Source organism: Salvelinus sp. IW2-2015, linkage group LG15 (genome assembly GCF_002910315.2).
Source record: "Salvelinus sp. IW2-2015 linkage group LG15, ASM291031v2, whole genome shotgun sequence".
Taxonomy (NCBI): Eukaryota; Metazoa; Chordata; class Actinopteri; order Salmoniformes; family Salmonidae; genus Salvelinus; species Salvelinus sp. IW2-2015.
In genome coordinates, this window is record NC_036855.1 from 1,593,760 (window position 1) to 1,621,526 (window position 27,767).

At 41.4% G+C, this 27,767-nt stretch overlaps 1 protein-coding gene across 1 annotated transcript; it reads right to left on the minus strand.

Annotated features, from left to right (window-relative positions):
- Window positions 1-13,629: 13,629 nt before the first annotated feature.
- Window positions 13,630-26,311, minus strand: LOC111973931 (nipped-B-like protein B). The gene is made up of 19 exons (XM_024001386.2): window positions 25,950-26,311; window positions 23,698-23,762; window positions 23,407-23,555; window positions 23,097-23,262; window positions 22,859-22,959; window positions 21,831-21,945; window positions 21,476-21,630; window positions 21,140-21,267; window positions 20,859-20,949; window positions 20,216-20,677; window positions 18,823-19,812; window positions 18,437-18,607; window positions 18,136-18,318; window positions 15,146-15,217; window positions 14,958-15,047; window positions 14,736-14,836; window positions 14,546-14,632; window positions 14,165-14,393; window positions 13,630-13,856 (listed from the first exon to the last, which is right to left on the minus strand). Exons 3-19 carry the CDS (start codon window positions 23,468-23,470, stop codon window positions 13,630-13,632), a joined length of 3,432 nt encoding a protein of 1,143 aa, XP_023857154.1. The 5' UTR covers window positions 23,471-23,555; window positions 23,698-23,762; window positions 25,950-26,311.
- Window positions 26,312-27,767: the final 1,456 nt, after the last annotated feature.

Here is a 27,767-nt window from a genome sequence, read left to right on the forward strand (position 1 = left end):
AACATCATTTTAGAGAATTTGGCAACCGGCCTCACAACCACAGATCAGGTGTATGGCCTCGTTTGGGTGAGCGTTTTGCTGAAGTCAACGTTGTGAACAGAGTGCCCCATGGTGACAGTGGGGTTATGGTATGGGCAGCCATAAGCTACGGACAACGAACACAATTGCATTTTATCGATGGCAATTTAAATGCACAGAGATACCGTGATGAGATCCTGAGGTCCATTGTTGTCCCATTCATTCGCCGCCATCCTCATGTTTTAGCATGATAATGCACTGCCCTATGTCGCAAGGATCTGCACACATTCCCTGGAAGCTGAAAATGTCCAAGTTTCCTTAAAGTTCAGTATGATGTTTCCTTGATGCACACTTCCTGGGGTGTATTAGGGATGCCCATTAGTTCCTGCCAAGGCAGCAGCTACACTTCCTGGTGTTATTAGGGATGCCATAGTTCCTGCTAAGCAGCAGCTACACTTCCTGGGGTTGTATTAGGGATGCCCATTAGTTCCTGCAAGGCAGGCAGCTTACACTCCTGTCTTAATAGCTAGGGAGGTTCTTAATAGCTAGGGAGGTTCTTAATAGCTAGGGAGGTTCTTAATAGCTAGGGAGGTTAAAGGGGGCTCTTCTAGTTCTCAAAGGAATGTCTTTACAGAAACTTCACAGCCATCATCCTCCTAAAGTAATCTTATACTCTTCAAATTCTATATATACATATATCAAAACCTTTTTTTCTATACAAAACAATTTCTAGCAAAAATATTGAGAAGAAATGTAAAATTCTCACTATATGAGTTTTAGAGCGTGATTACATTTTCTATTAGTTAATTCAATTTTCATGTTAATTCAAGTTGTATTTGTCGCACCTTTTGGGTATGTCACATAACAACCACAATCAATTCTACATTCTAGATTTTCTTCTGCCCAATCATTACGACAGTATAACCATAGAACTGGGAACTACAATTTAATAGGATCTCGATGAGAATAATAGACTGAAAAGTTTAAAAGCAGAAAAGTAACAATTACCTTTAGTGCTCTATTTACAGCTGGCTCTAAGGAGGCGCAAGTGTCAAAGGCACGTTAGTTTGCAGTTTCATCATGTAAAAACTGGCGCACTGGCATTTTCCAGGCCTAATGCCAGGTTTGGCAATTTAGCTGTTTAACATCAGCTCGATGGCGCTGAGGTGGGAGGGGTGCCAATATCTGATGTGTGTCCTTAAAAACGAGCGCAAGTGACAACTTTAGCAGCGCTAACGTTTTAAGACCCACAAAAAGCAGGTCTTAACATGTAACAGAGTTGATAATAATATGGATTTTTAGAGAGGAAGCGCAGCCTATCCTGCCATGACGCATAGTGCCCATAGAAGGAGAGATGTGCCTTTTGTGCTGTGAATGTCATATTTATAAGCATAAAAAACGATTGGTTTCCCCCCTATTTCGTTTACTTTGCTAGAAAACCAAGCACAACCTATCCTCCCTTTAATCAAGGCTGGTTTAGCAGGATCACATTGGTGCTGCTTTTTATCCTGGCCATTATCCAAGTAGGCTATGATTAAAGGTGCTTGAAATGGACTACCTGAATTTCGCTTGTTCAAGTAGACTATCCATCACCGTTTTCAAAGAGCGCCCCTTCTCCTATTACCGAAGACACGCTCATCCAAATTATTCAGTCCTCCTATAATGCTATGTTAATGGCCGATTTTTTTGAGAATCTACCTCGCACATAGGGAACGATACAATTGACAGGAACCTAGTATTTCGTTTACTGTAGATGTGCAAATGTTATGCGTGAAGACATTTAGGCCTGCGTGTGCACACAGTACCATGGAACGAAAGAAGCGATTTATGATATCATGCTTCTGACCCGATCCTATATAGAAAATATTGTTGTTTGAAAAACGTGCTGTTTAAAGTTTAATTTGCTTAACTTGATAAACGTATTATTAAGATTCACCTTCCATGGGTTTATGGTGAGGCTGGTTTAAGGTTCAAATGCAATGCAATTTAATCTGCTATTTCTGTAGAAGTGCAAATATGATCTGTGAGATGGTTCCATAATGTTTATAAAACATTACATTTGCGAGCAGTATAACGGTGAGCGGACATGACCCTTTTCTCTTCATAATGGATCTTTATCCAGTTTGGATGCGCGTAAAACCCTCTCCATAGTCTAAATTGCTTGTCTGTATTATACGCCCAACGCAGCAATTACGGTGCCTGCAACTGTATTTAAACATAGCCTATTTAAAACAAGTTGTGGTTTCATTTTTATTAGAATTTGATTAGAATGATATACTGTCTTCTTTGGCTATATCAATAGCCTGGGGAATGTAATATTACTTATTGACTACGTTTTGCATGTCCATGTCCAGCATGAAATAAACAGTACACCTAGCCCCTATATTAGTGAGAACGCCTATGTTTAACAATGTATTTCCATATTGAAGAAATGCAACTAGATTAATGTGGACTGCAAACATGTTCAACATATTTAGCTAACATGGGGGCAGGCTATTTAAGGAACCAGGCTATAATGGACTAACATTCGAATTGGAGTTGATGACAACACAATACATAAAAGACCGTAAATGCACAACTTGACGCAACCATGGAGCATGTTCTGATTGGCCAGTGAGGAGCCAAGTCTCGACACACCCACAACTTGATTATTCATCAACACCCAGCCCTTTCATGCCACCGCCAGCTATTGCGCTCATTGCATTACGTTTGTTAAAATAGAGCCCTTTGACATCAAGGGTTTCACTATCAAATCATGACACTTGTTCAACCATAATAGGCATCCCTGTAATGTCTTTACACAAAAAGGCATGACCAAAATTGTAACATACAGAAATTGTTTATATTTTTGGTACGATTATGATTATGTGAAATTGTCATACTGTTCAACTCCCACCTCTAGTTGAAAATAATAGTTTGGCAGTTTTACAAACAAAAACCTCAATCTAAAACGCTCTGATGCAAAGGGTTTGGCAACCTATTCTGGTTTGTCAGCCGTAAAAAAAAAATGGCATAAGAGACAAAGGCAAGATGCAAAGACCACATATTTTCACATCTGATTTATCAAAATAAATAATCTCTGTCAAACTGTTGAACTTTAAATACCATCAAGTGGTATGGTAAAGGCATCTTATGGAAGAGTGGCAGGGACTCTTAGTTATTCCCTACCCAGAAAACAGGGGACGTCCTGAGGACAATCAGCAACGTTCCCAGTTAGGTCTCTTAAGGGTTTGGGATGGTCCCAAGGGAACATTATCTGGGGGACCTTTTTATAGTTCCTAGTTTGTCCCGAGGACGTTTTTAGGACGTTGTGTCATGGTTGCCTGAAGATCCCCTGAACATTCTTGGGATGTTGTGTCATGGTCCCCTGGAAGTTTTTGTCACGTGATGGTCCCATGTGTCCTGAACCATTATAAGTAATATAATGGTATGGCGGTTTTCAGGTAAGTGGTAGGCTGTTCATCTAAAATAGTGTAAAAATCTATAATCAATGATTACATTTGACATGATCACTTCGTACTGACTTWWAAAAAAAATTTWACTCACGACCTCTGGATTTAGGATATGCTGATCAGGGGGTGATGTGTAATGAAACTACAGGGGAGAACATTTCTTTGCGACCTTTAGGGGACGAACTGGAAACTAGACAAAAACCTCCAGGAGGGACCTTGACACAACGTCCTGACAACTTTAGGCGACCATTTTGTGACATCCTGGGGATGTCATAATGACTCATTATTGTTTGCTGGGTATCTAATTCAGAAGTTCAACATTTTATGTATGTAATTCATACTAGGCACTTAAAACCATTAATTTACAGTAGGGTCCGAAATTGTTGACACCCATAAAGATCAGTGGTGTAAAGTACTTAAGTAAAAATACTTTAAAGTACTACTTATTAAGTAGTTTTTGGGGGGGAATCTGTACTTTACTATTTATATTTTTGCCTACTTTTACTTCACTACATTGCTAAAGAAAATAATGTACTTTTTACTCCATACATTTTCCCTGACACCCAAAAGTACTCGTTACATTTTGACAGGAAAATGGTCCAATTCACACACTTATCAAGAGAACATCCCTGGTCATCCCTAAAGCCTCTGATCTGGCGGATTCACTAAACACAAGCGCTTCGTTTGTAAATTACGTCTGAGTGTGCCCCTGGCTATCCGTCAATAAAAAAAAGAAAGAAAATTCTGCCGTTTGGATTTCTTAATGTAAGGAATGTGAAATGGTTTCCTTTTTATTTATTTGACCTTTATTTAACTAGGCAAGTCAGTTAAGAACAAATTCTTATTTTCAATGACGGCCTAGGAAACAGTGGGTTGACTGCCTCCCCCCAGCTCGGGGATTCGAGCTATACTTTTACTTTTGATACTTAACTATATTTTAGCAATTCCTGCTACTTTCGATACTAAAGTAAATTTTAAACCAAATACTTGTAGACTTTTACTCAAGTAGTATTTTACTGGGTGACTTTCACTTTTACTTGAGTCATTTTCTACGAAGGTATCTTTACTTTTACTCAAGTATGATAATTGAGTACTTTTTCCACCACTGTTAAAGATGAGCAAAAAATACTGTTAAAAATAATTAAAATACTGAGCTATGCTGTATGCTCCATTTCTTTTTTAAATTATATTATTTTGTACTAATACAATTGCTCAGAGAAATAGATATTGTTTAACGAGTAATAAAACAAATGTTTACCTCCCCTTGCGAAAATAATGGTACAGCCTTTTTCTAAAATGTGTTATAAGATTGGAGAACACATTGGGATCTTCGACCATTCCTCCATACAGAATCGTTCCAGGTCCTTGATATCCGTTGTCTGCACTTATGGACTGCACTCTTTGATTCAAACCACAGGTATTTTCATGTCAATCCATAAACGCAGATGAAGAATATCACGGATCTGTATGGATTCTGTATGGAGGAATGGTCTTTAAGATCCCTCCCAATGTGTTTTCCAACTCATAAAATATTTAATCAAAAGGCTCAGTGTCGTTATCCTCACAAGGTATTGAAAACAGSGGTGTCAATTATTTTGACCCTTACCTTTTTGAAAAAAGAATACATGACTTGTTAAACAAAATCTATAAGTATCTATAATTCTATAAGTATAAAATAATATAACTTCCCTTTTTTGTGCATACAATATAACTCAGTATTTTAATTATTTATGTGATACGGTCATTTTTGCAGATTTTTATCAACGGTGTTAATGATTTCAGACCCCACTGTATCTTCTTGATTAGATCAGTATCAAGAAGTTATTCAATGAAATCTAATCAGCACGAACGACTGCAGAAGTTATTCAGTGAAATCTAATTAGCACGAACGGCTGCAGAAGTTATTCAATGAAATCTAATTAGCACGAACGGCTGCAGAATTCTTGATCAAATAAAATACATGCTGTACATACTCTTGGTTCAGCTTCTTGGTCTAAACAAACAATAGCATTTTTTTGTGTTTTGAGGATTGATATGGGTTGCTTCCCTTTACCATGGGATTAAAAACACCACAGTGGTCAAACTGTGGTGCTACATCTTGGTCTCACTGTCTGGAGGCTTCTCGTTTTCATACTCGTTCTCGTGGGCGATGAGCTGGTAGGATTTCTTGTCTTTCTCCTCCACCACAGAGTTCCCCATCTCCGCATCCTTGGATTGTAACTCATGACGAGACAGATACGCAACAATACCTGTGCCAATCGAGTCTCCCAGCACGTTAGTGGTGGTACGCAACCTGTCTCTGTATAAAATGGAGGGAGTCCAGTTGTTAGAGATAATATACCGTACAGAAAGGGAATGTAACACTCAGAATATTACTCTTTCAGCTTTCCTACAAGGGACTCAATTTCAAAAATAATTTTTCTCCCCAAAGAAAAGGCAAGGTTTGCACAGAGTCAACACTTTGGTGTGAAATTTGGCAAAGGCATGCACTTTTTCTTAGAGAGAAAAAAACAGTTTATTTTCCATTGGAGGTTTGGCAAACTAAACCCAGGCGTATCATTTCACAAACTGGTAGACATTATTTGTATTTAATAGGATTTATTAGGGATGCCCATTAGTTCCTGCCAAGGCAGCAGCCGAGACGTCATAACATAACAGGGGAGGTTAGCATTTTATATCATACCCCAAGACATGCTAACCTCTAACCATTACAATAACAGGGAGGTTAGCATTTATATCATACCCCAAGACATGCTAACCTCTAACCATTACAATAACAGGGGAGGTTAGCATTTTATATCATACCCCAAGATGCAACTGCTAACATCTAAAACAATAACAGGGGAGGTTAGCATTTATTATACAACCCAAGACATGCTAACCTCTAACCATTACAATAACAGGGGAGGTTAGCATTTTAATCATACCCAAGACATGCTAACCTCTAACCATTACAATAACAGGGGAGGTTAGCATTTTATATCATACCCCCAAGACATGCTACCCAAAACCATTACAATAACAGGGGAGGTTAGCATTTTATATCATACCCCAGACATGCTAACCTCAAAACCATTAAATAACAGGGGAGTTAGCATTTTTATCATACCCCAAGACATGCTAACCTTTAACCATCTAAAACAGGGGAGGTAGCATTTTATATCATACCCCAGAGACATGCTAACCTCTAACCATTACATTAACAGGGGGAGTTAGCATTTTATATCATACCACCCAAGACATGTCTAACCTCAAAACCATTACATTAACAGGGGAGGTAGCATTTTAATCATACCCCAAGGCATGCTAATCTCAAAACCATTACATTAACAGGTAGGTTACCATTATATCATACCCCAAGTCAAGCTAACACTCTAACCATTATACAATAACGGGGAGGTTAGCCATTTATATATCATACCCCAAGACATGCTACACTCTAACCATTACATTAACAGGGTAGGTTAGCATTTTATATCATACCCCAAGAAATGCTAACCTCTAACCACATACATAAGCATATTATTCTATACCCCAAGACATGCTAACCTCCAACCATTACGAAACAGGGAGCGTTAGCATTTTATATCATACCCCCAACCATGAAACTATACCTTATCAACCATTACAATAACAGGGGAGGTTAGCATTTTATATCATACCCAAGACATGCTAACCTCTAACCATTACAATAACAGGGGTAGTTAGGACATTTTAACTATTCATAAACCCAAGACATGCTAACCTCTAACCATGACAATAACAGGGAGGTTAGCATGTTATATCATACCCCAAGACATGCTAACCTCTCACCATTACAATAACAGGGGAGGTTAGCATTTATATCATACCCCAAGACATGCTAACCTCTAACCATTACAATAACAGGGGAGGTTAGCATTTTATATCATACCCCAAGACATGCTAACCTCTAACCATTACAATAACAGGGAGGTTAGCATTTGGGGGGTATGATGATATTTATGGCGTCTAACTTTCTTTACTCATCATTATTCACGATTCATTCAAGACTATCCATAATCATGGTAGCATCCAGGGGCGTAGGCATGGGTGGGCCTGGTGGACATAGGCCACCCGCTGGTGAGCCAGGCCCTGCCAGGCTCAGATTGAGCAAAAACAAAAAATATTCACTTTTTATATATACTATATATATATATATATATATATATATATATATCAATATATATATACAGTACTGTGCAAAAGTTTTCGGAATTTGTGAAAAAAGAATGATAACACGAGGACACACAAAATGACACAGGTCTTTTAAGGTCCATGTTTTATTAAAACTATACAAATAAAAATCTACATTTGTTTTCAGTTTCTTGGTGGATTTTTATGTTTGTCGTTAATTATTTGAAGAGCTTAACAAACAAACATATCAAACATGACACCAAAATCAATTGTAACAAATGGAACTCGTTAAATCTTTTCAAAGTTTGTTTCACATAGCTTCCACTTATTAGCCGGTGTAGACATGTGATTTGGGAATGCTTCCTAAATGACACCACTATTCCTCTATGTAGTGCACTACTTTTGACCAGGTCCCTTTGGGCTCTGGCAAAAATAGTGTAATATAAATAGGGTACTACGTATATAGGGACTGGGGTGCCATTTGGGATGCACACAGGGAGTTGTTTTAATGTAGCTAGGGAGGTGTCTTAATAGCTAGGGAGGTTGATAGTGGAATGGAGTGGCGTTTTAATGAGGATTAGATATGATTAAATAGTAGAATGGAGTGGCGTTTTAATGAGGATTAGATATGATTAAATAGTAGAATGGAGTGGTGTTTTAATGAGGATTAGATAGGGATAAATAGTGGAATGGGATGGTGTTTTTTTACGACGGCTAATAGTTTTTGTATTACCAAGTATAATTGATTGTACAGTAGTTGGCGGCATGCACCTCTTACGCTTGTTTGCGGACCGCCATAATACCATAGAAGAAGAAAGGGAAGAAGAAGAAGAAGAAGAACACGCAGGAGAAAAAGAGCAGCAGCTTGGAACCTTCCTTTTCTAATTTTTCAAATTTTTCAAATTTTTCTAAGTTTTCTAATTTGGGAAAAAATCCGTGCTCTCTCATCCGTGACCCAGAAACCGATAGGTGGTCGAGGAGTGTGTTAATTCATTTAGCAGGGAAACGGAAGACGGTCCATCCCTCCTCAATAGCCTCCTTTTGGCGAGGAAGCACAAATGTATCCTAACTGAGTCCTTCATGGAAGAGTTTCGAAATCTGCCACACCCCCTTTGAATCAGCTATTGGTTTCTCAAAGGAGAAAAGCATGCAAACATTTAAAACCATATTCTACTTATGATATGAAATGATATGCTACTTATGATATGAAATGATATTCTACTTATGAAATGATATGCTACTTATCCCTTCATGTATAAAATGTCTTGCACAACTAGCTAAATTAGTTTTATCACTTAATGCATTAATTTTGAGATTCCACTCTTAACTCCATTTGCCTGATGACGTGTGATTGGAGGAGAGTCATTTCATACAAGCGCATTTCCATCCACTTTCCCTCCACTAACCAGGTTTCCATCCAACCTTTTTATGCGAGTAAAGTACGTCCGATTAAATAACTTCATAACATGCCTAATGGAAAAAGCTACAGATGAAAGGCTACAGATGAAAGTTCTGATGAACTTCCCAGGGTGGTGAAAGTGAAAGAGGATGAGCTTGATGCTCCTTTCCAATAAATATAGAGGGTTTATTCTGGTGACATGATCATCAATCCTTGGCTGTCGTTCAGCAAATAGAAATAATCTTACTATTTTGTCCATAATAATCTCATCACGTAGGCCAGGGGTGTCAAAGTAATTCCATAGAGGGCTGTTGGTTCTTCTCCTCCTTCCTCTTTTTCTTCTTCTTCTTCTTTTTCTTCTCCTTCTTCTTCTTCTTCTTCTTCTTCTTCATTTGGCAAATCGCAACCAACTGGCAGGTGTGTACACCGCCACCTACTGTACTGGAGTGTGAGGCCGGTCACGACCTATCTATACCCCCATATTCTCTTAACAAACCCTGAATTTCGAATAAAATAAAATAATTCCCAACAAACCTCACTACTCCCATTACCCCCACCCAAAATACCACCCACTCCCCATTCCCGTCCAACCTCTCTGACCCTATCAAACAACCTCTCCCTTTCTACATCATACATTTCACAAAATGATAATACATGATCAACCATTTCCTCTACCATACAGCCATTACACATTCCAGGACCATGTTTCCCTATCAATTTCAAATATGAATCCCATATTCCTAATCTCATCCTACAAAACATAACCTCCTCCCTTCTGTTCCCATTATATGACACTATCTCCCGTACAGATTTCTTTGTACAATAAAATGTCTGCCCTTACTACTTTCATCCCATTGTCTCTGACAGCAATCTAACCTATTTTCCAGAATCAATGTTTTATTTTCCCCTCTACCCAACTGCACCCTTATATCCACAATATTCTTTCTCACTGCTCTTTTTGTTATTATATCTACTGTGTCATTTCCATTAACTCCTGTATGAGCTGGAATCCAACAGATCTGAATTTCAATACCATTTCTTTGTAACCCAAACAACAGCATCATTATTTATACCCATAAATCATCATGTTCTGACGTTCCAGATCTTAAACTACACTAAACTGATGCAAAGTCCCATCATATTACTACTCTGCTTGGTTGCACCTCCTCTATCCATTGGAATCCAACAACTATCGCAACCATTTCTGTTGAATATACAGATAAATCATTAGTTAGTCTCTTGCATTGATTAATAACATCGAATTCAGAAATAAATACACCTGCTCCTGTCTTCCCATTCATGGGATCCTTTGAACCATCTGTATACACTGCAAGACAAGAATAAAACATATTACTATTATAGTATACCCACTATTGTTCCTACATTATCTTCTTCACACCACTGTTTATTTTCTTCTGTCAGGCTCAGATCAACATGGTGGCACATTTCCTATTGCCACAGATGGCCCTATAACAACATCTCTGAGTCCATATTCATCAACCCTTTTTCCAATCTCTGAGCCAAAACCCCTCTTTGGATATTGTTCATATTCCCAGCACTCTTCCAGTACTGTCAGTATATGATGGTCTACCGTACTACCCTTCAATCCAGTATGCCAGGGCTGGCTTAACTCTTCTCAGGGATAGTGGCATTTCCCCAGTATCTACTTGTGAAGCCTCAACCGGTGTAGTTTTAAATGCACCACCGCACATCCTGAATGCCCTCGCTTGCATCCTATACTATTGACATCACTTTCTTCATTGGCAAAGCTTTGGTCCCCTCAGTACTAACTTTAACGAATGCATCAAGGCTAGTTCTTCATTTTCTTAATCCACTCTGGTGTGGACTTAATAGACCCCTATGTCCCAGATAATAATCTGCCTACAATCCTGCTGGATTTTGGTTTTTCCGTTCAATTAAGACCTAAACAACCAGATGAGGGGAATTCCTTACTAATTAGTGACCTTAATTCATCAATAAAGTACAAGGGAGGAGAGAAAACAGACAACCGGCCCTCCGTGGAATGAGTTTGACACGTGATGTAGGCTATACCTGCACTGTATCTGTTAGCTGATAGCTAAGGTACATGTGCCATACCAAAGTGGGAACATTCGCTATAGCTTAAAACACTTCCTTTTTTGTGTGACAACACCATCAGCTGAAAATATGATGGAAACCCATTTAACATATTTTTTTAACAGGTACATTTTATATTTTATTTAACCTTTATTTACCTAGGCAAGTCAGTTAAGAACAAATTCTTATTTACAATGATGGCCAAACCCTCACCCTAACCCGGACAACGCTGGGCCAATTATGCACCACCCTATGGGACTCCCGATCACGGCCGGTTGTGATGCAGCCCTGGATCGAACCCGGGTCTGTAGTGATGCCCCTAGCACAGCGACGCAGTGCCTTAGACCGCTGCGCCACTCGGTCCCCAAAAGTTATTTTTACGTGCACAGCCTTATATCTGCAAAAAGATAGTTTGATGGAAACACATCTCTGGTGGGAAAGTGTGCAGACTGTTTTTATGCAGATTTGTGAATATTCACATTAAAATCTGTCACCAATTGGATGGAAACCTAGCTCATGAAACCGCTCGCATGTGCTGTGTGCATTTTAGAATGTTTTTTCTTCATTCCCCCTCCATGCTGGGTTCTTAACACCTCTATCTAGACTCCCACTGGGAGGAGGAGGAAGACGCATATGCAAGGAGGAAGGAGTAGCATCCTGGAAGGAGGGACATGTATATATGAAATATACACTGTATGTCAAAAATGTGATGTGAAAATATATACTTCCACAGTATGAGGTTGGTCTAATACTGTGAAATTGTGAAAATTATGATAATGCCCTTTTAGTGTAAAAGCTGTTTGAAAAGACTGCCTGAAATGTCAGCCTGTTTTGGTGGGATGGAACTTTAACCTGCCTGGTGACATCACCAGGAGGTAAATTAGTTAATAGACCAATAAGAAATAGTTCCAAACCTCTCTGCCAATAATACCTAGTTTTGAGTTTTCCCCTCCTTACTCAGACCACTCCCAGACAGTCCCAGTAAAGTTCTAACTTGATAAATTGCTCTTTGCTAATTGAAAACAATCACAGTAAGGTACTTAATTGTTACCCAGAAATGATTTGATATAAAAAATAATAATAATAATTAAAACGACTGCATTTGACCTTTAAATATATTTTAGAAAAATATGTTAGGCCAATTTTAAATATGACATGTATCCTTAAAATGCACCCAAATATTTGAAATATTTTTTTTGTATGTGAGTTCACACTGACAACAAGCTGGTTGAATCAAATACACTGAATCGCTTTAGAATATTGAGGTTTACTGAGGAGCGTTTGAAAATGAAGTGAAGAAGCAGTTATAAACATGTCCTCAAGATGTCAGCAACAACCCAGTTTATTCACATGTGTCAAAGCTAAAGTCTAATCAGTTCCTGATTCATTTGGGCCTTACTTACACACTCCAACAGAACCAAATTGTGATGTGGCACCTCCAGTTTCTCCCCTTCACATGACCATATGTCATATGTTTTGTACTTTTGGGATACGTGTTGAGTGGTAATCTACACTCTGATATTAGAAACCACACTCTGTTACAGGCTTATGTTCATATCAATTACATTCTGTTGCTGCATGAATTACACTTTTTGATTGGTGATGAGTATTTTACACTGTGCCCATAGAGGGCGAATGTTAATTTTTTCTTCAAAATTGTGTATTTTAACCTACTGCATCTTACATAGTGCTGTCCAGGGGGAGTACTTGTACATCAAGCTGCCTCACACTACATAAACATATACAGTGAGCTCCAAGACTATTGGGACAGTGACACATTTTGTTGTTGTTTTGGCTCTGTACTCCAGCACTTTGGATTTGAAATGATACAATGACTATGAGGTTAAAGTGCAGACTGTCAGCTTTAATTTGAGGGTACTTTCATCCATATCGGGTGAACCATTTAGACATTACAGCACTTGTTGTACAATCGTGAATAATGATGAGTGAGAAAGTTACAGACACACAAATATCATACCCCAAGACATGCTAACCTCTAACCATTACAATAACAGGGGAGGTTAGCATTTTATATCATACCCCCAAGACATGCTAACCTCTGGAGTCGGTGGTTTAATTAGATTAGATAGGGTTAAATAGTGGAATGGAGGTGGTGTTTTAATGAGGATTAGATAGGGTAAATAGTGGAATGGAGTAGTGTTTATATGAGGATTAGATAGGGTTAAGTAGTGGAATGGAGTGGTGTTTAATGAGGATTAGATAGGGATAAATAGTGGAATGGAGTGGTGTTTAATGAGGATTAGATATGATTAAATAGTGGAATGGAGTGGTGTTTTAATGAGGATTAGATATGATAAATAGTGGAATGGAGTGGTGTGTTATGAGGATTAGATATATAAATAGTGGAATGGAGTGGTGTGTTTATGAGGATTAGATAGGGTAAATAGTGGAATGGAGTGGTGTTTTAATGAGGATTAGATAGGGTTAAGCAGGGAGAGAGAGAGAGAAGACAGCAGGGAGAGAGAGAGAGAAATAAAAAGAATAGACGATTATTGCCGAGGTCCTGTCTTAATGTGGGTTACTGATTAATGCAATGATCCAAACATCAGAGGCAGGTTTGAGGAAAGAGGGAGAACTGGCTACCTGGAGGATGGTGGTGTCGGTGAGCAGCTGAATCTCCAGCAGCTCAGAGATGTTGCTGACCATGTCACACACCTTGTTGTACAGCATGACAATGACCCGCTGCTTGTGGGTGGAGCACTTGGCCCGCTTGGCTTTGGAGCTCAGCAGGCCACCTGTTGCAGGGGACGAGAGAGTGATGCGCTGCCGTCTTGAACAAATTGCATCTCAAAAATAGACCACTTTGGAAATACACTTTTTTCATTCTTATTCTCATGTGTTCATCTTCTGGTGTTCGAAAATCAAATGGAAAACAATTCCATTCAATGTGACCCACAGTCTGATTGTAAACAGCAGAACACATTCTCTACGACTACGTAGTTGTCACAAGACAGGCATAATGGCTGAGGAAATTGGTGAGGGCGTTTCAGACGAAAGCGCGCGTGTGTGTGTGTGGTTATAAGGGGTTATAAAGCTAGCTGACCTCCGTGAGGGTCCACCCTGTAGACAGGGTCGTACTGGGGGTAGAGGGTGTTCTGCAGGTGGAACTTGGTGTACTGGAGAACCCTCTCGATCACGTCCTCCATGTATACCGCCTTGGGCATGTGGGCGGACGTCATRATGTTGAGKGCCGTCAGACAGGCGTCGGCCGATTTGGTCACGCGCTCCATAATGAGGTCTCGCCACAGCTTCTCCTCATCTTCGTCGTTGTCCTGCGTGTGTGTGTGTCATCAAAGAAGGGGTGGGAGACAGGAGCAGAGTTCAGCCGATCAAACAAAATGCTTACGGAGTATAGGCTTATCGGTAGTGGAGAACAAGTGATCCCCAAAGTTGTAATGTATTAGTGTGGGAAGAAGACACTCACGTGGCTCATGAGTGTCGAGAGCCTGGCCCCATCCTGKATATTTTTCTCCAGGATATTCAGTACCTTCACCAGCTTATCCGACGGCATCTGTGAATCAATCGATTTCAAGGAAGAAATCCAAGGAAGTGAGATACATTTGAAAGGTAYTCGAACAGGGCCATGACATCAAGAACAAGTGGAAAAAGCCTACCCTGCAGGTGATGCCCATGGCCTTGATCTTGGCCGACTCGCTGCCCAGCTCGTTCAACTGCTGTTTACCCAGCAGCAGCTCCTGAGGGATCTCATCATCGTCTATTAATTAAGGATCAGAGAGAGGAGGGTTTCAAATATATAGGGCTCTACACTCAGGGAACTGGCTAGAGGACATTAAGTTAGATTAACAACAGAGAAACCGTAGAGAGATCTAACTTACCCATCTGCGTGAAGTCCACATCYTCCAGATTCTCTAGGATGTTGTCAACACTGGAGGAGAATCTTTTGAATGTGGACGAGTCCATCAGTTCTAAAAGGCAGAAAGTCAACGTSATCGGTCATCATAATTCATCGTTGTATAGCAACATGATAGTTTGCAATCAAAATGGTAAACCAATGAACAGCTACCCTGGTGAGTGAGCTTGGGCTCATAGGCTTTCCTCTTTTTCTGAATCTCTTTTTTCTTCATCTGCCTGGCAACTGAAAGAGATAGAAAGAGCATCATTTCATTTCAAACAATATTACATTAATCAAAAGTCCCTTAACCATGTTAATGCTCTGACCACAACAGAAACATGCAGAAACAACCAATTCCTATGATTAACAATGTTAAATAATGCAAATATGTGCAAACAATATTTGTGAACAAAGGTTGCATTTCGTCGTTATAATAAGATAGGAAGCAATGTGTGAAATTCGCTGTRGAGCTCAAGTAAAATCAMAAACCCACAATGCAATGCTCTCTCTCTGGACAGGGCCACGGGTGCCTAGACTGCAGCTTGCTGATAGCTAGGTAACGTTATTGTCAGCGTCCAAATGTTGAACAATCTTTTTCCGAGTCATGTCTTTCGATTTTTTTTTGAATGATGTTCACTGAAGCACACRCCTACAAGTTTAAGCTTAGGCATAAATCTAGCTAGCTACAGTAGCTAGCTATGTAGCTTACAGTTAGCACGTTGTCCCTTGATCAACCTAATGTAAGCATGAAATGTCTATAAGCTATTAAAATGTAGTTCATGTGTAATCAGTTCGACGCTAGAAGGACAGCTAGCTATATTTCACGTTTCAATGAAATTGCGGGCGGGCTATGGGCAGTAGATAGCTACCCACCTACCTACGGTTGGACTATGTGGCTTGCTAGCGACTATGTGGCAAATTAGCACAAGCCAAGCACTGTGCTAAACAGCTGCCTGTCTGGAGAACAAGGAGGTACATAGATAGTAGGGGTGTGCCAAGTACTCAGACAAAACGAGTATCATAAGGAACATTTTCCAAAAACGATTATGACATGTATTTATTTTATTTTATTATCTGTCACCGGAAAAAATACCTTTTCAGCTGCCAGCGCACATCTCTTTCACTCAATGTGAAATTCTGTGTGCTCCAAACAGCTATTGGCTAGTTCTTCCGTCTGTAATGAAACAGGCGGGGGCATCGGTTGAGCCTGCTGCAACGATTGGATTAGAACAAGCCGCTCTCCCGCTGATCACACGCACAGTCACCCGTCTCATGGCACAAGTCACCCCTTCTCCAAACATYGTGTATGAATCAGAATCCGTGGCTTGTTATTGTTGTTCAACATAGCAAAGTCGACAGGAAATAACTSAGGCCATATGGTTGTTTTGGTCTACTTGGTGTTGTTTAGTAGGCCCTAGGCTACTTTGTCTGTCCGTAAAATTATTCCATTGCTGACGACGTCTGTTATGTTGTGATCCAAGCCCATGCTTGTTTGCTATTATTATTTATTCTCAACCAGGCACGTTTACCGAGCGACAGATCATTAGAAAATAAAATGACTAATGTAGATTGTTTATTTGGATTGTACAAATGTTGTGGCATAAATGTCAGGAGAGAAAAGTTAGGCTCCTCTCGAAAGTAAAAAATATATATATGGGGCAAGAGAATTAGCCCACCTATCTAAATCTGTCTAGAATAAATGCAGTCTGTAATAGCCAGCCATGCATTAGCCTATTTATTAGCCTTTAGTCTTTATTAAATCACTGATAATGGAATAGGACTAATTAAATAAATCGTACGCATTGTCATCTTTCAGGGTCGTTTACCTTTGAACAATGTGTGAATGAGTGAAGGAACATAACGATGTGCTCCGAGATGCACTCTGAGTGATCGAGCAGTAATGAAGGAACATAACGATGCACTCTGAGTGATAGAGCCATAATGTGCACTTGAGATATTGGCTTTACCGACATTTAAAGCACACTTCCGGGTTTTCCGATCACAAGTAAATCCGATTACGAGTATCAAGTGTGATAAAACAGATACAATTTCAACAAGACAAGAATGCCGAGATAGCCAGTGGTGTAAAGTACTTAAGTAAAAATACTTTAAAGTACTACTTAAGTCTCCYGAGTGGCGCAGTGGTCTCAGGCACAGCATCTCCGTACGGGAGTTGCAGCGATGGGACAGGACTAACTACCAATTGGATACCATGAAATTGGGGAGAAAAAGGGGTAAAAAAACAAAACATCTAAAAATATATTTTTATTTAATTTTTATAGTTAAGTAGTTTAGGGTATTTGTACGTGGCAATTTATATTTTTGACACCACTACATTCCAAAATAAAAATATGTACTTTTAACTCCGTACATTTTCCCTGACACCCAAAAGTACTTGTTACATTTCGAATGCTTAACAGAACAGGAAAATGGCCCAATTCATACACAGAGAAASTCCCTGGTCATCCCTACTGCCTCTGATCTGGCGGACTCACTAAAACACAAGTGCTTCGTTTGTAGATGGTGTCTGAGTTTTGGAGTGTGCCACTGGCTATCTGTAAATACATTTTTTTTTAAACAAGCAAATCGTGCCGTCTGGTTTGCTTAATATAAGGAATATGAAATGATTTATACTTTTACTTTTGATACTTAAGTATATTTAAAACCAAATACTTTTAGACATTTACTTTAGTATTTTACTGGGCAACTTTCACTGAAGTTATTTTCTACTCACGTATCTTTCCTTTTACTCAAGTATGACAATTGGGTACTTTTTCCACCCCTGCAGATAGCTACTTCTAACAAAGATATTATGCCATCTACTGGCTGTGTGTAATGCAGTCCAACTTGCTAAAAGTGCTTGGCTGGTGATAGCATCGTCGCTAGCTAGTTTGCCATCCGAAGCAGGTAGCTGGGGATTGTATTAGCTACCTAGCTATAGTGAATCCAGCTAGCTAAATAGACAAAGCTTTGCCTATTCCTCTCTGCCCCAGCTCACTCCTTTCGCAGCGTGTCATCATAAGCAACTTCGCAGTGCATGATGGGAGAATACAGCTCCTACTGTATTCCACAAGCGTATGGGACASTCTATTTAAGAATTACAAATAGCTAAACTGGCAGTCATAAGTCAGTCAATGCAGGTTAGAGGGAGGGAAACTCACTGTCACTCATGCTGGGTGGGGGCGACTCCTCATCAGAAGAGTCACGGTAGCAACTGCCTGAGCCTCTACGTCCCTCTTGGAAGCCCTTACTCCGCCTATGCTCCCCAGAGCCCCTCCTCTCCCGCTCCGGCTCATACTCCCAGGCCTTGTCCCCCCGGTTCTTCCTCTGGCGCTTCCTGGCAGCTGTGGAAAGACACACACACTCAACTCAGCACGGAGTCACTACGGACTATTCTATACATGGTGTTGTTGACTGAGAACCCTGACAGACTGGACTGCATATTGTCTATAGTTTACTCACATTCCCCGTTGGAATCGTCATCTGAGTCGACCTCTGTGTACTTGGGCTTCTCTTTGACCGTACTCCGCTTACGCTTGTTCATCTTCACCCTCTCGCACAGCGGCATGGTGGACTCCATCTCCGCCAACAGTTCAGGAGGAAGCTCTTCCAGCACAGACTGGTCTAGTCCACCTACAGGAAGACGGTGTCATAGGGTCTTATTGAAGAAGAGGCTGGCAGGGGACAAGCTATAGCCCGTCGACATGCGAGTAATTCATTGAATAACCTCAAAACAAAGTCCGAATTCCTTTATACAGTAGATGAGTTGACTACAGATTATTATTCACCAAATATTCAAACATGGTGATCACATTGAGAGAATGAGCGCMCAACCGCAGCCATCTTACCTTTGCCTGACTTTCCTGAGAGGAGCCTGTTCTTGCCAGACTTGGAGCCGTGACGATCCTTAACCCTGATGATCCTCTGCACCTCATCAAAAGAGAGCTTCTGCAGCACCACGACAGGCTTGGGCCTCTTACTTATGTGGTCCACTAGCCCCCGAACCCCCAGCCGCTCCAGCTTGACCCGGGGCTGGCCCCAGCCTTCTGCCACGTCCACAGCTCCGCCGTCCCGCTTCATCTTGGGGATCACAAAGTTCTTCAGACCCCCAGACCCTTGCCCCCCCAGCAGGTAAGCAGGGAACTCTCCTGACTTGCTCTCRGGCTGTAGTTGTTTGTGTCCATCTGGGCGGTTTCTGGCCGTCTCTCCTCCGCTGGGGGACCTGAAGCCGGGTCTGTCGCTGCGAGGCCGCCCACTGGGGTCAAAGCCACCTCCACGGCCCTCCTGTTTGACCCTGGGGCTGTCCGGCCGGTAGCGCTCCTCTGGCGAGCGCCTGTCTTCATTCCTGTGCCGCCTCTCCCGGTCTCTGTCCCGCCCGTGCTCTCTGCTCGATGACTTAGGTGTGTCAGGGCGCCGGTCTTGCTTTCCGTCATGCCGGTGCCTGGAAGGCTCACGGTGGTTGTCGTGTTTGTCCATGCTGTTCTTGATGACCTCGGGTCGATCGTCGGCTTTGAGCCGGAGCACCCCGGCCGTGTCGGATCCCTCGGCTGCAGGGCCCTCGGCAGGCTCCTCGGGCCAGCGTTGCGCCTCCAGGGCTGGGATGGGCGCAGCCATGCAAGGGTCAAGCTGGCCGTCGGCCCGGCCCGCCTGTTGAAGGTCGATGCTGACCATGAGGGCTGGTCTGCTAGCTCCGTTTCCTGCCGCTGTAGCCTCCTGGGGGATCAGTTTGCCTGCATTTCCCCCGCCTCCGCTGCCTGGCGCACCGGTGGTGCCTGCGGTGCCCCCTGCTCCAGGCTCCAGTGGAAACGAGTCTTGCTTTCGCTTCTTCAGGGGCTTGTCTGGAAAGGAACAATCACAGGCACACAACTCCATTAAACTACAAAAGCCCCAGAAGTACAACAGTCAGAAATAAATGGAGAAATGAGCATGAAATCAGATGAATAGCACTGAAGCAAATCTACGAGACGAAGTCAACAAGAACAAATCCTTTTCTTTGAAAAGACAAGTAGATGTTGGAATGCATTTGAAAACACTCAAACTGACAAATACACTCCCATGCATTTTAAGGTGCGAGAGCTCCTTTTAGAGCTCTCTGAAAGCTATAAGATGTACAATTACTCTATAGAAGTAAAGAAATGCAGATGTTCATTACTTTATAGACTGAGCACCAGCCAAACAGGGCCTAAATACAGGGGGGTGATTACCTTATGGGGTGGGGGGGGTTACTGGTAGTATACACACCTTTATCCTGCACCTCTTTGGAGCAGCGCTCCCTCTCACTGGCTGACTCACGCTCTATCCTCTCAATCTCCGCCAGGGCGTCCAGCTCCGCCTCATCAAAAGGCGATGAGAGAGGGCCCTCCTGCCCTTTAATAACCCCCACGTTCTGCAGCACAGGGACCTGCTGGTACCCAAGCTCGCCCTCTAGGTCAGAGTTCTGATCCATCATGACTGGCAGCAGCTCACCAGAGTGGTCCTCCACCTCCTCCGACTTGACCCGTGACAGTGACAGCGTCAGCTTGGTGGTGTCCTTGGAGGGCGAGGTGACGATGTCGTATGCATCCTTGTCCTCTTTGCCCAMCAGCTTCTTCTTCTGCTGTTTCTTCCTCTGGTCGGGAGACTCCAGTAGCAAGTCCGGAGGGCCTTCCCGGGGAGACATGTACGGTGGAGGAGACTGAAGGATGAGTGGCGGCCTAGAGCCAGCTGAAAAGACAGATAAAAGTGATGCTCACATTTATGTAATTAAGTTTGAAATGAAGGTCACCACAATTATAAGAAACAGAARAGGCATCAGTCATTGCAACCGAGAATCTGGAGGTGTGGTAAATAGCATGAAAAGGGAGTTGGGCTGCCAAGGAAGGAGCTGGAGTCTGTCCTTGTGTACCTTTGGGTGTTCCTTCGTTTCCCACGGGTGAGCACCCAGGCTGAGGCGACCTCAGAGGGAACGAGGCGTTTCTCATGGAGGGGTCACTCTCCTACAGATGGAGACGGCAGAGTGAGTGACAGGGCATGGCTTCGTGAGAAAATCTGTATGAACGTTTTTTGTTTTTGTTTTGTGGGCTATGAAAGTTCCCTCTAGCATTTAGTCAGAAATACAGGGTAACATAATGACCCCATTACTATTGATACTGGATCTAAGTCATGGTTTGGAAGTGCGGGCGGTACCTCGTTCCCCAGTCTGTGGACTATACTCATGTAGTCCTCCTGTCTGTCTGGGTGGTGGTGGGCAGCGTTGGTCATCGGTCCCTTGTTCTCATGGATGTTCCTCATGCCCCCAGGGACCATGGGGCTGGCTACAGACAGTACACAAGTGACAGTTCAAATCACTCAATCGTGTCGCTATGATGGAATTACGTTCAAATTAACGCTTTTAACGAGTCTTTGCTCGTATATCAATTATCGTGTGCATTTATTGTGGCTTACAGTCACAGTTACTAACAGTACACAATCAAATGTCTGAACAACAGTGTATTATCACCCACCAACACAAACGAGGCTTACCTTGCTGTATCTGTTGGTGCTGATTGTAGCTGGGCGGGTGAGGGTACTGCATGAACCCAGCWGGGCTCTGGGGAGTGTACGGGCTGGGCACAGGGCTGTTCTGCTGGGGGATGAACCGACTCCCTGAGCTCGACTGTGGGGAGACAAATCCCCGGCTGCCATGGGAGACAGAAGATCAGGAGACCAGGATCAGATGGTGTGCCAGTGTTTTTTCACTAGCTATGTGAAATTCACTAGCTATGTGAAGACAACCTAAAACATGTCAAACATCAGATTCTATTGAATGTAATTTGCTAGGATATATCAGAGGTCTGTGGCATGGTGGGGGGAAACCATGTATAGAGACATCACTCACCTGGATGGATTAGGAGACATTGAAGCCTGCTGAAAGTTTGCTGACTGGGCTGGGCTGCCATGCATGGAATTCTGTATTGGTTTGTACTGTTGCACCATCGGCTGCTGCATGACATCTGTAAACAAAAAGGACAACAAATAAACCCAAATAAATTGTTAAGACACTAGTTAATTTGAGACAATATTAGTACCCAAGTAACTTGAACTAATAGTTCAATGGTCCAGTKTTGGGTATAAAACACAAATTGGTGGTAAAGATAGGGTCTTGATTAGATATACTAAAAGGAACATTTCTACACCCAGTTCCTCTTACAGATTGGTAAAYGCAGTGTCGACAACCAGCAGCTACTAAGCGTGAGTTTGAATAGTAAATCAAAAAGGTTGCACTATGCAAAATTCACTCTGCCTTTTCCTGGTTCCTAAAATTCAAAATAGTTCACCTAATTTCAGTTAATGTGACCAAACTATCAAGTATAGTGTAGAGAAACAATATCATCTAAACCACTCAAATGTATTTGCCATAAACAAAAAATATTGTATTTTCAGCTGTTTGAAGCTGGTGTACAAAACAAAGTATGAGGTAAAACTGAAATTTAAAAACRCAACGCATAGAAATAGCGCACATAGAACAGATCTACTGCTTCTTAGACTTGCTTTCAACGAGAATGACAGATCTATAACTCACATTTCTGTGAATTTGGTCAGGTCGCCCAAAGAAAGTGACATATTGCAGCTTTAATCCATTAGTCAATTGACAGAGTCCATAAGGATTTAAACAAATCAATTTGCTTTTTCTAAGAAAATAAAGATCTTAAAATGACAGCTTCCCCCTAACAGTAAAAAGCACCAAATTAGCCTTTCACTTTAAGATTGAGGGCAAGGTTTTGCCTTCTTTCTCAACTGGCCTACCTGGTTAAATAAAGGTGAAATWAAATAAATTAAATAAAAAAACTMAAATCCATATCTGTCTTCAGTTTGTTTAGAGTAACATTTGTTTACAAAACAAAGTGCCCTTCAAAGTGTGTGTACTTTTCTCCCTGAAGATGCCGGGGTTCCTGGACAGCACCGTCTGCAGCAGCACCGGCACGTCGCCCTCTGGCTCATCACTGCCCAGGTTGTCCTTCAGCTCTCTGTGGGGGAAAGGCACCAGGTCATGTCAAACGTGTGCTCACAGAAAGACAGACAGACAGACAGACAGACAGACAAGGCCATTGATGCAAAATATTTGTATCGTTGAACAATTAATGACTCGGGGTTGAATACTCACATGTGCTCTGTGGAAACCTGGTTAAGACCGTGGGCCAGCTGGGAGACCAGGTTCTCGTCCCGGCAGGCCAGCAGGCAGTTGACCTCCTCTGCGATCCTCCCATTGTAGAGCAGGCTTTTGGTGGTGGTGGCTGGGAGGGGAGAGGGCAGGGGTAGCTGATTCAACACTGCAACAGAGAAAGAAGAGGGACGCCGGTACATCAGAAACATATGTGTTTTATTGCGACAGTTCATCACATGATGTTACAGCTGTAAATGACAAATCTAGTGGTACATTCTGTGTGGAAGTGAAATAGAGCAGGAGGACTTACAGTCTGTAAGGCTAGCAATCCCAGCGAGAGTGGTGATGGGAACATGAGGCATATCCCCATTCATGCTGAAGGTGGGGGCGGGGCAGTGTGGCGATACACAGGTTGCTCAGCGTCACAGCCGCCAGACCAGTACTCACATCTCCTTTGTTCTGGAAGAGAAAAAGACGAGGGATTCACTGTAGGCTACTTCAAAACACAGGAGGGGCTGAAAAACATAATCCTAAACCCAATACGAGAAATAGCCCATACGTGTGACTCCTAAACCGTATCAATGCAGTCCATTTGAAATACCTTTCTGTWGGGCACTGTTCTGTATGGATTGAAACCAAGGACATTTCAGGAAGAAGTCCACAAGTCTGAGGGGGAAAAATGGCATAACATTTTATTGAAAAATGTATTGAAAAATTCAGCTAAAAAATGATAAYGATTTAAATGTAAAAGTGTCAACTAGCTCCTACTTGGCATGATGTTGCAGTTCATGTTAAAACCAATWGTGGAAAAACTTATATAAGTGTGGTGTTGGTGGGACATTTGGCTATGTTCTCTAATAAACTGCAGTCAGAGGTTACATTCTAATCACAACACATTGCCTTCTCATTATCAACAGAACAGCTCAATGAATGGCCCAATGTTAGCCCAGGTGTTGAGTCATACTGCCACCCACTCATCAAAGCATTCACAGCCCAGAGCTGAGAAACCCATCAGACCAAAACAATGGCCCAAAACAAATGCAACACATGTCACTGATTTGTCTCTTACAAACAGACCATGCTAAATCTATTAAGCTTTTTCATACTTCGAAAAGTAGATCTGGAACTGAAGTAAAAGCATTTTACACTGCTGCTACTGGCCATTTATTATTTATGCATAGTCACTTTACCCATACCTTCATGTACAAATTACCTCGACTACACTGTATCACCGCACACTGACTCGAAGGTACCCCCTGTATATAGCCTCGTTGTTATGTAATTTTATTGTGTTACTTAATTTTTTTAAAATTACTTTAGTTTATTTAGTAAATATTTTCTTAACTATATTTCTTAAACTGCATTGTTGGTTAAGAGCTTGTAAGTAAGCATTTCACGGTAAGGTTGTATTCAGCACATGTGACAAATAACATTTGATCTACTTGAGTCCAGGATTGTGCTGAACAATCAAACTACCAATAAATGTCATGATTCATCCACTATAACTGTAGGAATCTCTCTGGGCTCCTAGGTTTAATTCAAAATATTATTAATTTGGTCCAACACTTTCTACAGGGATTTTGGATTTAGAAAGAATGTCTTCAAACTCTAAACTTTAAGTATTTATTCTAAGAAAATAATGTTTGGTGTAGCCTCAGAAGATACTGATGGATGATTTGACAGAAACAAATATATTTGTTAGTGTAATATTGAAATCACACACAAAAAATAAACAATTTGACCCTAGCTTCCCTATACACACATACAGTGACAGTGGTCAGTAGCCTGCCATACTACTGACAGCTGGGAGACTGACAGGCCAGAGCACAAAGGAACAGATGCACAGTGATGACTTGGGGGGGGGGGGTCATCGTCATCATCAATAATATTACGTGATCAACGCAATAGTGCTTGAAAACTTAAGGGGATTTTTTGTTATGCATTTCAACTAGAACAAAATCAATGGACATGTTTTTGCGCAATTTGTCATGTTTATGAACGATAGATAACTAGCTAACAGTACCGCGTTAACTGATGTTCACCAAACTAATTTAATAGTAGCTAGCTAATTGCCCACATGTCAAAGGTGAAATTTATAAAGGAGTAACGTTAGCTAACGTTACGTATTGAAAACATATGAGGTGGCTAAATAAAATCCTCAGTATTTATTAACATATTTTACGTTAGCTTGCTAAGTTAACGTTCTGTTCTAACGCTAACCAACCCACACAATATTATCCAACTCAATGTTGTTGATATATCGTTAGCCAACTGTCTAGCTAGTTACTGTAATCAATTCAATAATAGAATTAGATTACGTTAGCCTAGCTAACTAGTTAGCTATTTATCCTTACTTGTGGCAGGTCGGATTAACGTTTGTTAGCTAGCTAGTTAGCAAACAGTCGTTGCTATTTTGATTAGCAGTTAGTTACTAGCTACGTTGATCAACTACGCTAACTTTAGCTAACGTATCTAGTTAAACATAAAATCAGTAAAGTCCTTGCTAGCTAACTAGCTAGTTGGCTAACCATTTGGCCGTTGCGTTGGCCTAGTATCTCGACATAGATCACTATTTTACCAGACAAGCGATTTTATAATTCGGGTATAACGTTAGSAAGATATTTAACTGCCTGGTACTCGGGCTCGAGGCCTACCTACTAAGCGAGCAAAACGTACAGTAGTAGCAAGCTAGGAAGCTGTAATGATAAACATGACGAGGAGAGAAGCTAGCTAACGTTAACTCGCTACGTCAGTTAGCTAGCTAGCGAACTCCGTGAACAAACAATGCGACTTTTGTTTGAGAAATGGCTTATGAACATCAAACATTTATTCATAGTTTACATCTACACTTACCTTGTGATTTTAGCTACGCTAGATTGTCCTGGTCTGTGTCTCTCTAGCTCCCCCTTTCTTCTCTCTTGCTGTTCCTCCAACAGAACTCCGTTCTTGACTTGCCAGCTAACGTTAGCTGTCCAGCTAAACTAGCAGTCAACAATAATCTGGGTTGGGCAGATTCTTTCTTCTTCCGTCATACGCGGGTGAATGTTTGAACGGAAGTATATTGGGAAACATTCGTTCGGTGGAGTTTCTGTCGGTCTAAACCGACATGGATAAAACTGTGGCCAATTTCGCTTGTATGTGGGGGGAAAAAAATATGACGATTGTTGCGGTGAGACTTCTCTCTTAGAACAAAATGCCGACCGGAAGTGCCGCCGTCGGAGTGACCTCCATCGGCGCCAAAACGAAATGCCAAGTTTGAAGGAATCACCACTGTGTGGCGCTAGACAAACAAACCTGAAACAAACCCGCAATCTATTTTAAATAACTGAACGTAAGTGTTTATAGATGACTATGGCACTGTTTGACAGCATGCCCCTGGCAGTCATCTACTAAACACCCTGGAATGTGTCATTTCAGATCATAGGTCGCAAGATAAATGAGACAAGAAAAGCTAACGTTATGGGCAGGGATTTAAAACTCTCTGGGAATCCTCCAATGTACAATCTTAGAATTCAGCCCATTTTTTTTATGTTAAAATGATTTCACTCAATTTCATTCTTTGAATGATTTCCCAGGGAGTTTTCACTCCCATATCCCTGTTTCCATTTCCATCCCTGGTTATGGGTGATGGTGGAATGAAGGACCTTGTGTTCTTGTTGGGAATCAGTTGTTTTGTTTTGTTGAATCTGGTGTGTTAATTTTACGCTGCAACAAAAGCCTGCATCCCAATTTATCAGGGCAGGCTTGAAGAACACTAGCTAGGCCTACATGAAGAATGTTTGCATAATTGTTTATATTTGTTATAATAGGCCTATGAAAACAAGGTCATCGCATGAGGCCTGACAGTACAGTGTGCACAAACATTATTACATCTGTGATAAAGTGGAAGTTCTTCAACGGCTGAGGCGCAAACTCATAACCCTCAGCATAGGCCCACTCAAGAGGCATCATCAATAGGTCTACCACTGACCCAGAATAACCAAGGCATTTCTGGATCCGGGGCAACAGCAGACCTACTTCTAGGTCTAAGGATGCACTTATAGGCTTCTGCTACTAGGCCTACACATCCATCATTGGCCGACCCTCCATATGCTCTTTCTATTTTCAAAAGATTCCAATTTAAAGGCATATGCCCTGGAAATGTAAGCAGAGTCTAACTGTGTTACAAAGTGGTGGGTAACACGTTCACTTTATATAGTGTACCAAGAGTTTCCCCTTTGTATGCCAGGCTGAATATGCCCGATATTGGAGGCTAAGCAGCAGGGTCGAGCCTGGTTAGTAGGGCCTGCTGTGATTGGAGACCGCCTGTGAATACCAGGTGCTGTTAGCTTTTTGGCCAGTAGAGTGCATTCTTGTATTAACTAACGGAATTTCAGCAGAGGGCAGCTTTTATTTATTACAATTTTTCTCAAATGCTAAAACACTAAAACCCATTGGCTGAACAAAGTTCTCAGTTGCCTGGACTCATTTAGCTAATTATGCAGTCTGTTGTCAATACCTTAAACCATTTCACACGGTAAAACACAATTTGCAGATCTCACTTAGACTTTTCAGCAAATCTCTAAACACATTCTCATTCTCAAAACACATTCTGCACTCTAAYGCACATGTCATCCATACTGGTAAACACAAGTGGCAACAATCACATACAAATAGAGAACACGTGTCATT